We start from the raw sequence: 12841 nt of genomic DNA, 5'->3' as shown, positions 1-12841 counted from the left end.
AATCCTTTAACATATCCTCAGTTCAAATACAATAAACTTGCATGAGACCAACAAATTTATTTCCATGAATAATCATGGTTGTAGAATGCATTGTTTGTGTGAAATTCAGCTTGCCCTTTTCTTGCATGATGTATTGTGAACTATGGATGAAGGGCAACAGGCAGATTCCGTGTTTTTAGATTTTCAGGAAGTATTTGACACAGTGCCCCAGTGCAGACCGTTAACAAAGGTAAAAACATATGGAATAGGTTCCCAGATATGAGAGTAGATCGAAGACATCTTAAGTAATAGAATCCAACATGTTTTCTTCAATGTCGAGTGTTTATCAGAGACAAAGCTATCGTCAAGAGTAACCTAGGAAAGCGTGCATTTGAAGGTGGCTGCCGAACGATCCTACTACCGCCAACATACATTTTGCGGTAAGGACCACAAAGATAAGATATGAGAAATTAGGTGTCATACGGAGGCACAGTAACAGTCATTTCTCCTTCACTCCATTTGGGAGTGGAACAGGAAAGGAAATGACTAGCAGTGGTACCCTCCGCCGCATACTGTACGGTAGCTTGTGGGGTAAGTATGTACATAAGTATGTATGTAGATATGTGTACCAATGAAAATAATCATTTTTGAAAATGTAATTTAATTGGATGGCTAAAAAATCTACTCATCAAATAGCGGGAGGAGAAGACACATATGAAGGCATTTGAATTTGCAACCTTTTGGAGCCAGTGGTTCCTTCTTCCAGCAGGAGGGTTGAAGGGGAAGGAAGAGGGGGTGAAGGATAAGAACTGGTGAGGTTTAGGAAATAGGGAGAGTTTGGAAAAGTCAATGACAACCCTGGGTCAAGGAAGACATACTGGACGAGATGAGGACCAAAAAAGGTTGAATGCATTGAAAAATGGTGTTTCATGTACACCTGTGAATTTGAAAATTTTTCATAAATATATTGCCGTTTTGATTTTTAAGCAAATAGGTATTCTTAACTTCAAGACAGTTTGAAGACTGGGTTGTTTCAGTTCTCTACAACAGTCTATCCAGTGCAAATCTGTTCACCTCTTCATAAATGCAGCAGCCTACATCCATTCTGTAGAGTATTTAAGCCTTGGTCACCCTCTTAAATTGTCACGTGGCACTTATCCCTCCATTACCAAAATAACTAATCTTGATGCCTCTTGTAAGAACCCCCCCACTCGTACTAAACTTTCAGAAATATCCCAGGGTGGCTGGCGAGTCCCTAGATGGTGGTATAAGGTACATACAGAATAACTGACCATGCTTTCCCATCCAAGTTTTGTGATAATTAAGTCAGTCTGTCCTTGAACTTAGTTAGCCACCATGTAGGAGTTCTCCCTACTTGTTATGTGGAGAAGCTCTTGTAGTTTTATGGTCCCTTGCAGAGCCATAGCAGTGCCATCGGATTCTGAAAGTACAATACTACTGCCTAAATTTTACGTATTCAAGCGGGAAGAAGTTTTCTTTGTTCAAATAATTTTTACACTGGATGCCATTATGGAGCATTTATTTAAGAAAAACCATAAAATGAACTTGTTCACACAGATTGTAAGCTAACTATCAATGGCACGAGAGCATGATCTATTGATTATGCCAAAGTTATTCATTTATTTATTAACTTCAACATTCCCTGGCATTGTAAAATTAGCCTGTAGACCCTTCCTAATGTTCGAGTGACAAAAGGCAAGTTTTTTTAGCAAATACACTGAAGAGCCAAAGAAACTGGTGCACCTGCCTAATATCATGTAGGGCTCCCACAAGCATGCAGAAGTGCTGCAACACGACGTGGCATGGACTCAACTAATGTCTGAAGTAGTGCTGAAGCGAACTGAACTCTATGAATCCTGCAGGGCTGTCCATAAATCCGTACGAGCATGAGGTAGTGAAGATCTCTTCTGAACAGCATGTTACAAGGCATCCCAGATATGAAACTTCCTGGCAGATTAAAACTGTGTGCCCGACCGAGACTCGAACTCGGGACCTTTGCCTTTCGCGGGCAAGTGCTCTACCAACTGAGCTACCGAAGCACGACTCACGCCCGGTACTCACAGCTTTACTTCTGCCAGTACCTCGTCTCCTACCTTCCAAACTTTACAGAAGCTCTCCTGCGAAACTTGCAGAACTAGCACTCCTGAAAGAAAGGATATTGCGGAGACATGGCTTAGCCACAGCCTGGGGGATGTTTCCAGAATGAGATTTTCACTCTGCAGCGGAGTGTGCGCTGATATGAAACTTCCTGGCAGATTAAAACTGTGTGCCCGACCGAGACTCGAACTCGGGAACCGAGTTTTAATCTGCCAGGAAGTTTCATATCAGCGCACACTCCGCTGCAGAGTGAAAATCTCATTCTGGAATCCCAGATATGCTTAAAAACACTTTGAAGCAATTCTGAACATGTGGGGTGTTGTATTATCTGGACATGTGGGTTGTTGCATTATCCTGCTTGAACTGCCCAGGTCTGTCGGAATGCACAATGGACATGAATGGATGCAGGTGATCAGACAGGATGTCTACGTACGTGTCACCTGTCAGAGTCTTATCTATATGTATCAGTGGTCCCATATCACTTTAACTGCACACACCCTACACCATTATAGAGCCTCCACCAGCTTGAACAGTCCCCTGCTGACATGTATGATCCATGGATTCATGAGGTCGTCTCCATACCTGTACACATCCATCTTCTCTATACAATTTAAAATGAGACTCGCCTGAGCAGTCATCAACAGTCCAATGTCGGTGTTGACGGGCCCAGGTGAGGCGTAAAGCATTGTGTCAAGCAGTCATCAAGAGTATACGAGTGGGCCTTCGACTCCAAAAGCCCACATTGATGATGTTTCGTTGAATGGTTCACATCGTGACATTTGTTGATGGCCCAGCATTGAAATCTGCAGCAAGTGCGGAAGGGTTGTGCTTCTGACACGTTGAACAATTCTCTTCAGTCGGCATTGGTCCCTTTCTTGCCAATATTTTTTTCTGGCTGCAGCAATGTTGGAGATTTGATGTTTCAGCGGATTCCTGATATTCACAGTAGACTCATGAAACAGAACCGTATTCTGTCTGTTTACATATCTCTGTATTTGAATACGCATGCCTATGCCAGTTTCTTTGGTACTTAAGTGTATTAATAACAATTACTTGAATTGCTTCAGAATAAATGTACTTTCCCTACGTATGTCTTTGCTGACATCACGAGCAATTTCTGGATCGGCACCTCATCTTGGCTGTGAAAGTGCCAGGTGGCCAACCGCCTCCACTAGTCAGCATGGGAAACTACCACTCGCTCCTTACTCCACATGTACTGCAGCGCTGATACATTCACTTCAGGTATGTACTTACTCACTTACTCCTTGGCGCTACAGCCCATGTAGGGCCTTGGTCCCTCTGATGATCACAGCCCAATCCTGACAATTTTCTGCTCGTTTCCTCCATCTCCTGACTCCAATCTTTCTCAAATCATTTTCCACATCCTCCAGCCATCATTTCCGGGGTCTCCCTTTGCTCCTTTTGCCATCTGGACTTCCTGTGTAAACCTTTTTGACAGCTCGATCCTCCGACATTCGCTCTACATGGCCCAGCAACTTAATCTGTTACACTTAATTTCAGTCACCAAATCAGGATTTCTATACAGTTCTTCTAATTCCTTGTTTCTCATTATCCTCCATTGCCCCGCCTCACACACAGCTCCAAAAACCTTTCTTAATATTTTCCTCTCTCGTCTTCTCAAAAAATGTTCAAATGTGTGTGAAATCTTGTGGGACTTAACTGCTAAGGTCATCAGTCCCTAAGCTTAACACTACTTAACCTAAATTATCCTAAGGACAAACACACACATCCATCACAATAAAGGATGGCAGCCAAAAACAGTTGCAGGATAGAATTTTTTTATTAAAATTCTTGACCAAGGTTTCGGTACATATAAATATACCTTCATCAGAAGTAAAACTTCCTGAATAGAAAGACACATTCATTAGAAAAGCCATATCAACGAAAGTGAGAAACAGAAGCTTAAATAATGGTGAAATTGCTAAAGTAATACAGGCACACAATCTTTAGTACTTACTAAAATTACATCATGCACTGGAGAATAATAAAACAATTATGCCAAAAGGCGTCGTCAGTAATTAAAATATCATCTCCATTTGTACAACATGTGTAATGGGCACAGGATCAAAGCGAACAGTTTAACAATGTTACTTCGCCTATGAACTGTTGAGACACGAGTGTGAAGGCACTAAGGTAGATTGTTTCGCCGAGAGAGGGCACTTGCATGTGCCAGACTCGCGCATATTACAATCCATAAATACATACATAAGCGCATCAAAAATTATTAAAGGTTGTGTTAATTCAAACTTTGTCTTAATAAATAAAGCGTATCACGCCAATTAAAGACATTTATGTAAACTAGAAATATAGAACCAAATTTACCTGTGTCCTAGTGTCAAACGGATAAAGCTTGCGCTTGGAACATCTAACGAGAGAGGGCACTACTGTAATGCGCGAGAGTCTCGCATAACGTAGGCAGTGAAATACATACTAGCGGAACAACCAAAATGTTATAATAAAACGAAACCATCTGTCTGTATGAATAAAACATAGTAGTCATTTAACCACACATACACATTGAAATTCATAATTAACAAACATCACAATATGTAGATCCCAACAAGACAGGAAAAGCGCATTTCACCGGCACTAATTGGTTCAACAACAACATTCGTTACACGCCGCACTGCACGAACTGTCGAATGCGTACAGAGCGTTTGTCAAAAGGCTTCACTACAGTTAACACATCGCATCCTCTACCTTTCCTTTTGCTGTCGTTGGTCAGGTATCCCTTCCAACTGTTGGTTGTTCCATAGCAATCAGCAGTTGTTATTCAGCATGTGTCAGCTGTTCCTTAGCAATTGTCAAGCAGTGTACTTTCAGCATCTAATTCCTCCACTATCTCCTGACATTATTCAACTACATTCAATTACCTTTTTATTCTCATTAAAGGTTTACTTGTAATCTCTTAGAATCAAATAAAACAAAATTACACTTGAGAAAGGACTGTACTGCAAAAAAGCAACACACTTCAATCATGTAGTTCAATCAGGTGATGCGATAAAGAGAGATAAGAATCAGTACAACATATGATTAAAACAAACACTCATAAATATGTTCACACTGTAGCTGATTAAAATGGAACACTAAGCCAACATACCAATAGGGTCTATCCAGACACCCAAATGCTCGACAGGCAGCTCAACTTTGTGAGGCAGTGTGGAGTTGGCGAGGTTCACGTCCTCCAGTGGCACCACCTTATGAACTTCGTCAGCCAGCAAACCTGCAGCCACTGTGTCCCCATTCAGAACCTACCACACAAACTATTATTATTTTCATGTGCAGACAAGATATAGTCTATGTAAGTAATGAAGAGGCACTAAACTAAACTGCGGAGAAAAAAGCTAATGACAACGAGTCAAAAACAAGATATCCCTTTGATATGCAGACAGGCAGACAGAACACAGGCAAATGGAATATATAAACTCATGAGGTCTGGATAATTTCTGCAAAGAGGTGTCAGTGGACACTATGACACTCTTGAAAAAGAGGAAGGCTACAGCATAGACAACAACCTGGCATATCAGATTTTTGCTTCGTGGAGAGGAACATATCCAATTCAACATGGCATCTTTTACAGAACAAGCAGAACATGGGATCTGTCATATTATATAGTGTTAAGGATCATATTTTGTGGGTTTTCATTCTCATAGGTTATGAGGTATGAATATAAGCAGTTTCAAAGCACCAGAGTCCTTTTTAGCTAAAATTCATTATAATAAAATGACAGGGAGCTACACACCAGCAGGTAAAGGCTTCCTGTAGCTGATGTTTTATGTTATAACTTGTGAGCTATGAAAGTATACCATTTCAAAGCTATGGCATGATAATGATCTGTCAAATGTTCACCTGTTTGGAACAGTTTCCATATTACATATCAAATAAAGACATCCAAAGATACAGTCTTAAGACATATGTAGAGGTGACTGCTGCATCAAAGCTGTAGCGTAGTTGGTTGCGCTGTGAGCTCCTGAGCTGTGAAGAATAAAGCAGTGGGTTCACGTCCACTTCTTTCCAGTTTTCTTCTACCCTTCACTTTCCAAAAGGTTCTAGGTCTTTCTTATTCATTTGATGGTGCACAGCTTCAGAAAAATCTCCTCTTCCATTCAAATTAAATTATGAAACTAATCTCGATCTTGAAATGTATGTGATGAAGTACATTATTTCAAGAGTGTTGGTAGTCAGTGTAACACTGAGAATATAGGTATCATGCATGTTCAAATGGACGAATGTGAACTTGAGATGAAAATGCAGATGAACTAACAATTTCTACTAATATGTATCCCAGATCATTGTACAGCTTTATTTAGTGCTCCTCTACAAACAATACAATCTTCAAACCATCAAAAAGTTCATAAACTTCTTCGCAATTTTCTCTGCTCTTCTTCTACAGTCACCACAACAGTAAATGTCACATTGAACAGCTCAACCCATGTGCCGATGTAGCTGTCTCTCATGAGGTCAGATGTTCCATCCAAATCCACATCAATCTTAGCTACCTCAACCCTTGTGAGGAAGGCTTTATGCTAGGAACCGGAACAAAAGACTAAAAGTAGTATCCGAGTTATTATTAAGTGAAGAACAAATGCATTGTGATGAAACAGATCACTGAAAAACATACAGAATTTAATCAAGGGACTTACTTAGCATTTGCTGATCTAGAAAAGCTTTTGACAAAGTTAATTACAATAAATGGTGCAGCACAACAAAGAAAACAGAATGCCCACTTCATTTAATACACACCATAAGGAGTCTATACAAAAACACAACAATCACATTAATTATAAATGGACAGCTGGCAGCACCATCCATCAGTACTAGGCGGGAGGAGTCAGACAAGGGTGTAGAGCATTTTGCCCATGTGGTAAACCAAGTTTTATGCAGGTATCAGAAAAGACAAACTGACTGATCTGAATTGTGTTTTATATGCAGAGGGTGTCACAATTTCAGCAGAGAATGAGTACAACCTGCAAAAAGCAAATTACCTTCTAAACAAAAAGCCAAAAATTATAATACGACTATGCCCACAAAGAAAATTTAAATAATAATAATAATAATAATAATAATAATAATGCGTATTATACGATATGACCCCACAAGAACAAAACACAGTGGTGAACAATCCAGTAGTAGAACATGTCAGCCAGTTTCATTATCTGGGATATGGTATCGCCACATACAAGTACAATAAAGATATAGACAAGAAAGTGACAAGTCTGGAAACATACGTGGAACAATAAACACGTGATTATAAACTAAACACACAAAATAACACAAATGAAACTTCCTGGCAGATTAAAACTGTGTGCCAGACCGCGACTCGAACTCAGGACCTTTGCCTTTCGCGGGCAAGTGCTCTACCGACTGAGCTACCCAAGCACAACTCATGCCCCGTCCTCACAGCTTTAATTCCGCCAGTACCTCGTCTCATACCTTCCGAACTTCACAGAAGCTCTCCTGCGAAACACAAATGAAGTTTAATAAAGTAATAGCCGTTTCCACACTGTTCTATGGAAATGAGTTGTGGGTTGTTTAAAAACAACAAGTAATATCCAGGCAAGAGAAATGAGATTTCTTAGTGCTGTAAAAGGATGTACCAGAGGAAACAGATTAAAAAATGGGGACATTATGAAGGAATTAAACGTATATAAAATAAGAAACAAAATTGAAGACAACACAAAAAAGGGAGTGAACATCTTGACAGAATGAACAGTCGCAGGATATCTTACAACGTCAGGAATTATAATCCAGCAGGCCGAAGAAATCTGGGAAGCTCAATGAAGATATGGCTCCCTAAGATGCAAAGGCTTAATACTTGAACTGAAGAAGAAGAAGAAGAAGAAGAAAAAGAAGAAGAAGAAAAGAGCTTCATGAGATAAATTGCCCGAAAAGAATGATACGTTGATAGGACACATACTGAGGCATCAAGGCAGAGGCGTTACTACAGTCCGATTAAAATTACATTATAGCTGACGTCTGTCACTTGCTGCCGCAATTGCTGCCGGCTGCTGCTCTGATATAGCCAACACATACACAAAAGGGGTCACTTCACAAATGCTGTTAATGTGCAGTGCGGAGCAATGTCGGAAGCAGCCGCTGAGAGGTGGGACGGAAATGGGAGATGCTCTGTTAACAACTGATTTTAAGTGACTGAATGACTGAAGTGTGGCACATGATGGGTTTTGTAGCCTGAATTTAAACTGATGTCCTAACCTAACTACAACCTCGTGATGTGCAATGTATCCTTGAAAACAGTGATCAATCAATTGCTTCAGAATTAAAATCACAATCACTTTCTTCACAGCACTGAAGGCTAACTTCTACCAGCAAACTCAAGACAAGAAAATTTCATAATTTATTTGTTTGCATAGCTGCCTTCAACAGCAACATTTCAGCTTTAGTGGTAAAAGCAAACTTATTTCTCGCTGTCTTTGGTTACCTGAAACTATCCTCACACTTGCTACATGAGATGCTGCATTACAAACCAATGAGCAGTCCTGGTTGGCACTTGGTTACAGATTATAGGCGACACAAGCAGATTCCAAGTGAAAAAAGAATGAAAGGAAGAAAAATAAGAGCAAATAAAAAAAGTCAATACGATGATGAAAACGATGCAGTTACATATTAGAAATTAAAAAATTAAATTTGAACCAGTCAATTGAATGAAAATGATGAAGTCTTTTGATTAGATTTAGAAAAATAAAAAATGGTGCTGCATTTGATGAGACTCGAAGCTTCAACCTTCTACACATCAAGTTTATATGCTAACCACTATGCTACAAAGGGCTGTTGTGTTTGCGACTCTGATGTCCCAGTCACAACAATTAATTGACAGCTTTTGAAAATTTGGCTTCATGCAACGTTGTGTAAAGTTTACATTATTAACATTGTGTGTGTGTGTGTGTGTGTGTGTATGTGTGTGTGTGTGAGAGAGTGAGAGAGAGAGAGAGAGAGAGAGAGAGAGAGAGAGAGACGAAATATGAAATAAGAGGGTCAGACCCATGATTCAGGATCCAAAAACATCAAGAAAGAAAGAAAGACAGACAAGGGATTAGAAGGTAACCAATTGTTCTGGCAGTTTGGCAATGGCGAACGGTTCAGATGTGATGCTGAGCACCCAGGTTGGTGGGAACCAGCTACAATGCATGAAGAGTCAACCATCAAGTAATTTTAAATCAGACAATAGGTGGGTTATGTGCCCTGGACACCATTTCCATGAGGGCACAGTTTTCTGACAAGCGAAAACCATGAGAAAGGGTAAAAGAAGAAGCAAAGAAGGAGGGTAAAGTAGGAGAGGTCAGAAGAAAAACAGGAAGAGGAGGAGGAGGAGGAGAAGAAACAAAGTGAAAGGATTCCAGATTACTAAAGTGGGGAGGGGTGGAGATCTGTTGAAGGTAATCATCAGATTCAAATTGGACTGTGTTAAGCAGCAGTTCTGTAAGATTCATCCTCTTCTCTTCAGTATAGAGATGCTAGTGTCCAATTTTTTATTGACAAATGAGAGCCACCGTTGTTATAACAGCACAACAAAAATATAAATAGCATAACATTAGAGGGTATATCACAAAACTAATGAGGTGGTACTGAATGGAATTGGGGAAAAAACTAAACTTGACTGAAAGAAGGGATCGGTTGATAGGACACATTATGAAACAAATTGTCAATTTAGTATTGGACGGAAATGTGGGAGGGAGGGGGGGGGGGGGTAAAAACTGCGAAAGGAGTCCAAGAGAGGAATACAGAATGCAGGTTCAAATAGATATGGGATGTAGTAGTCATTCACGGATGAAAAGGCTTGCACAGGATAGAGTAACGTGGAGACCTGCATCAAACCAGTCTTTGGACTGTATATGTACATATACAGGTGGAGGTAGTATTCCATAAATAAGGTATAAACATTCCTGGCAGATTAAAACTGTGTGCTGGACCGAACTGGGGACCTTTGCTTTTCACGCGCAAGTGCAAGTGCTTTTCAAACAAGAACTTCTGTGAAGTTTGGAAGGTACGAGCCCAGGTATTGGCAGAATTGAAGCTGTGAGGACGGGTCGTGAGTTGTGCTTGGGTAGCTCAGATGGTAGAGCACTTGCCCGCAAAAGGCAAAGGTCCCGAGTTCGGGTCTCGGTCCGGAACACAGTTTTAACCTGCCAAGAAGTTTCATATCAGTGCACACTCCGCTGCAGAATGAAATTCCCATTCTGGAAGATATAAAAGGGCAGTGCATTGGTGGATCTGTCATTTATACTCAGGCAATTCATGTGAAAAGGTTTCCAACATGATTATGGCCACATGAGGGGAATTAATGGACTTTGAACACGGAATGGTAGTTGGGAGCTAGATGCATGGTACATCTCTTGTTGGAAATCATTAGGGAATTCAATATTCCGATATCCACAGAGTCAAGAGTGTGCTGAAAATACCAAATTTCAGGCATTACCTCTCACCATGGAAAACACAGTGGCTGACAATTCTCACTCACTGACGAAGAGCAGCAGCGTTTGCATAGAGTTATTAGTTCTAACAGATAACCAACACTCCGTGAAGTAGCCACAGAAACCAATGTGAGATATACGACAAATGTAATCCACTAGGATGGTGCAGCAAAATTTGGCATTAACGCGCTATGGCAGCAGCCAACCAATGTGAATACTTTGCTAACAGCATGAAATCATCTGCAGATGAGGTTATAAATGAATGCTTGGTAGATGCAGCTGAACATTTTGGTAGAACAGTTTCACACGGTGCAGTTATCAAACATGAAAATCATGTGTCCTCGAACGTGATGGCTCAGTAGTTAAGACACTGGACTCGCATTCAGGTCGATGATGGTTCAAACCTGAGTCTGGCCATCTTGATTTAGATTTTCAGTGATTTCCCTGAATCACTTCAGGCAAATGCCTGAAATGGCACGGCCAACTTCCTTCCGCATCGTTTTCTAACCTGATGGGACTGATGACCTCATTATTTGGTCCTCTCCCCCAAATCAGCCAGCCAACCAACCAATCACGTGTCCCACACAGATTATGGCAGACACCATTCAGAGCCAGCTTGTAAAATCTATGCAAAGAGTTTCTTGTGCATTATTTAGCAATCTATGTGAAATTCATAACAACTTTGAAGAAAGTATAGAAAATTTAGGTTTCCCATGGAATTTATTAGTTTGTGTGTCTATATATTGAGTGGCAGCCATGTAGGGAAATAACTCAGGATTCTCAGTGCATCTGAATGGGAAAATAAAAAAGCTTCCAGTATTCAAGTTGCACTCATCTGGAGGTTGAAGGAATTTACTTTTAATGTGATGGATTACAAAGGCAACATAGATTTTTCCAAGCATTTCCTTCAGGGTTGATTTCCTTGTCTGCACAAGTCTCTACATTGCTCCCCATTCTATTCCCTATAATGATGGAGGAGGTACAGTAGATGCTGTTTGCAGGCTTTCACTCACCATTTGCCTGTGGAACCTGTTTGCTGCGAAGCCCTGTACTAGAATGAGAAATATCTTACACCAGCCTTCGCTCAGTGTGGGACGAAAAGGAGTGACATATTCAGCCATAAAAATCTTGATCACCTAACTACTGGCATGAAGAATTCAGTGCATGGTAAAATTACTTCTGAGCACAAACTGAAACAATATCTACTTGGCAACACTTACTACTACATAGAGGAATTTTTTAAGGTCTAACTATGTGCTGTAGGTGTGTGGGTGTTTATATATATATAAAAAAAACAGAGGGAAACATTCCACGTGGGAAAAATACATCTAAAAACAAAGATGATGTGACTTACCAAACGAAAGCGCTGGCACGTCGATAGACACACAAACACACACACAAAATTCAAACATTCGCAAACAACGGTTGCTTCGTCAGGAAAGAGGGAAGGAGAGGCAAAGACGAAAGGATGAGGGGTTTTAAGGGAGAGGGTAAGGAGTAATTCCAATCCCAGGAGTGGAAAGATTTACCTTAGGGGGAAAAAAGGACAGGTATACACTCGCACACACACAAATATCCATCCACACATACACAGACACAAGCAGACATCTGTAAAGGCAAAGAGTTTGGGCAGAGATGTCAGTCGAGGCGGAAGTACATAGGCAAAGATGTTGTTGAATGACGGGTGAGGTATGAGCAGCGGCAACTTGAAATTAGCGGAGGTTGAGGCCTGGCGGGTAACGAGAAGAGAGGATATACTGAAGGGCAAGTTCCCATCTCCGGAGTTCTGACAGGTTGGTGTTAGTGGGAAGTATCCAGATAACCCGGACGGTGTAACACAGTGCCAAGATGTACTGGCCGTGCACCAAGGCATGTTTAGCCACAGGATGATCCTCATTACCAACAAACACTGTCTGCCTGTGTCCATTCATGCGAATGGACAGTTTGTTGCTGGTCATTCCCACATAGAAAGCTTCACAGTGTAGGCCGGTCAGTTGGCAAATCATGTGGGTGCTTTCACATGTGGCTCTGCCTTTGATCGTGTACACCTTCCGGGTTACAGGACTGTAGTAGGTGGTGGTGGGAGGGTGCATGGGACAGGTTTTACACCGGGGGCGGTTACAAGGGTAGGAGCCAGAGGGTAGGGAAGGTGGTTTGGGGATTTCACAGGGATGAACTAAGAGGTTACTAAGGTTAGGTGCACGGCGGAAAGACACTCTTGGTGAAGTGGGAGGATTTCATGAAGGATGGGTCTCATTTCAGGGGAGGATTTGAGGAAGTCATATCCCTGCTGG

General features: G+C 41.1%; 1 protein-coding gene across 1 annotated transcript in view; it reads right to left on the bottom strand.

The window, feature by feature from the left end:
- The window catches only part of LOC124552453 (inositol polyphosphate 1-phosphatase), a 41439-nt gene that overhangs the window by 24231 nt on the left and 4367 nt on the right, over positions 1-12841 (bottom strand). Inside the window, exon 3 of the mRNA XM_047126730.1 lies at positions 5219-5369. Coding sequence (XP_046982686.1) covers positions 5219-5369 — 151 coding nt within the window. The remainder of the gene's footprint in view (positions 1-5218; positions 5370-12841) is intronic.

This window comes from Schistocerca americana, chromosome 10, assembly GCF_021461395.2.
Source record: "Schistocerca americana isolate TAMUIC-IGC-003095 chromosome 10, iqSchAmer2.1, whole genome shotgun sequence".
Taxonomy (NCBI): domain Eukaryota; kingdom Metazoa; phylum Arthropoda; class Insecta; order Orthoptera; family Acrididae; genus Schistocerca; species Schistocerca americana.
The sequence above is the reverse complement of the archived record's forward strand: the minus strand, read 5'-3'. Positions and strand labels throughout refer to the sequence as shown.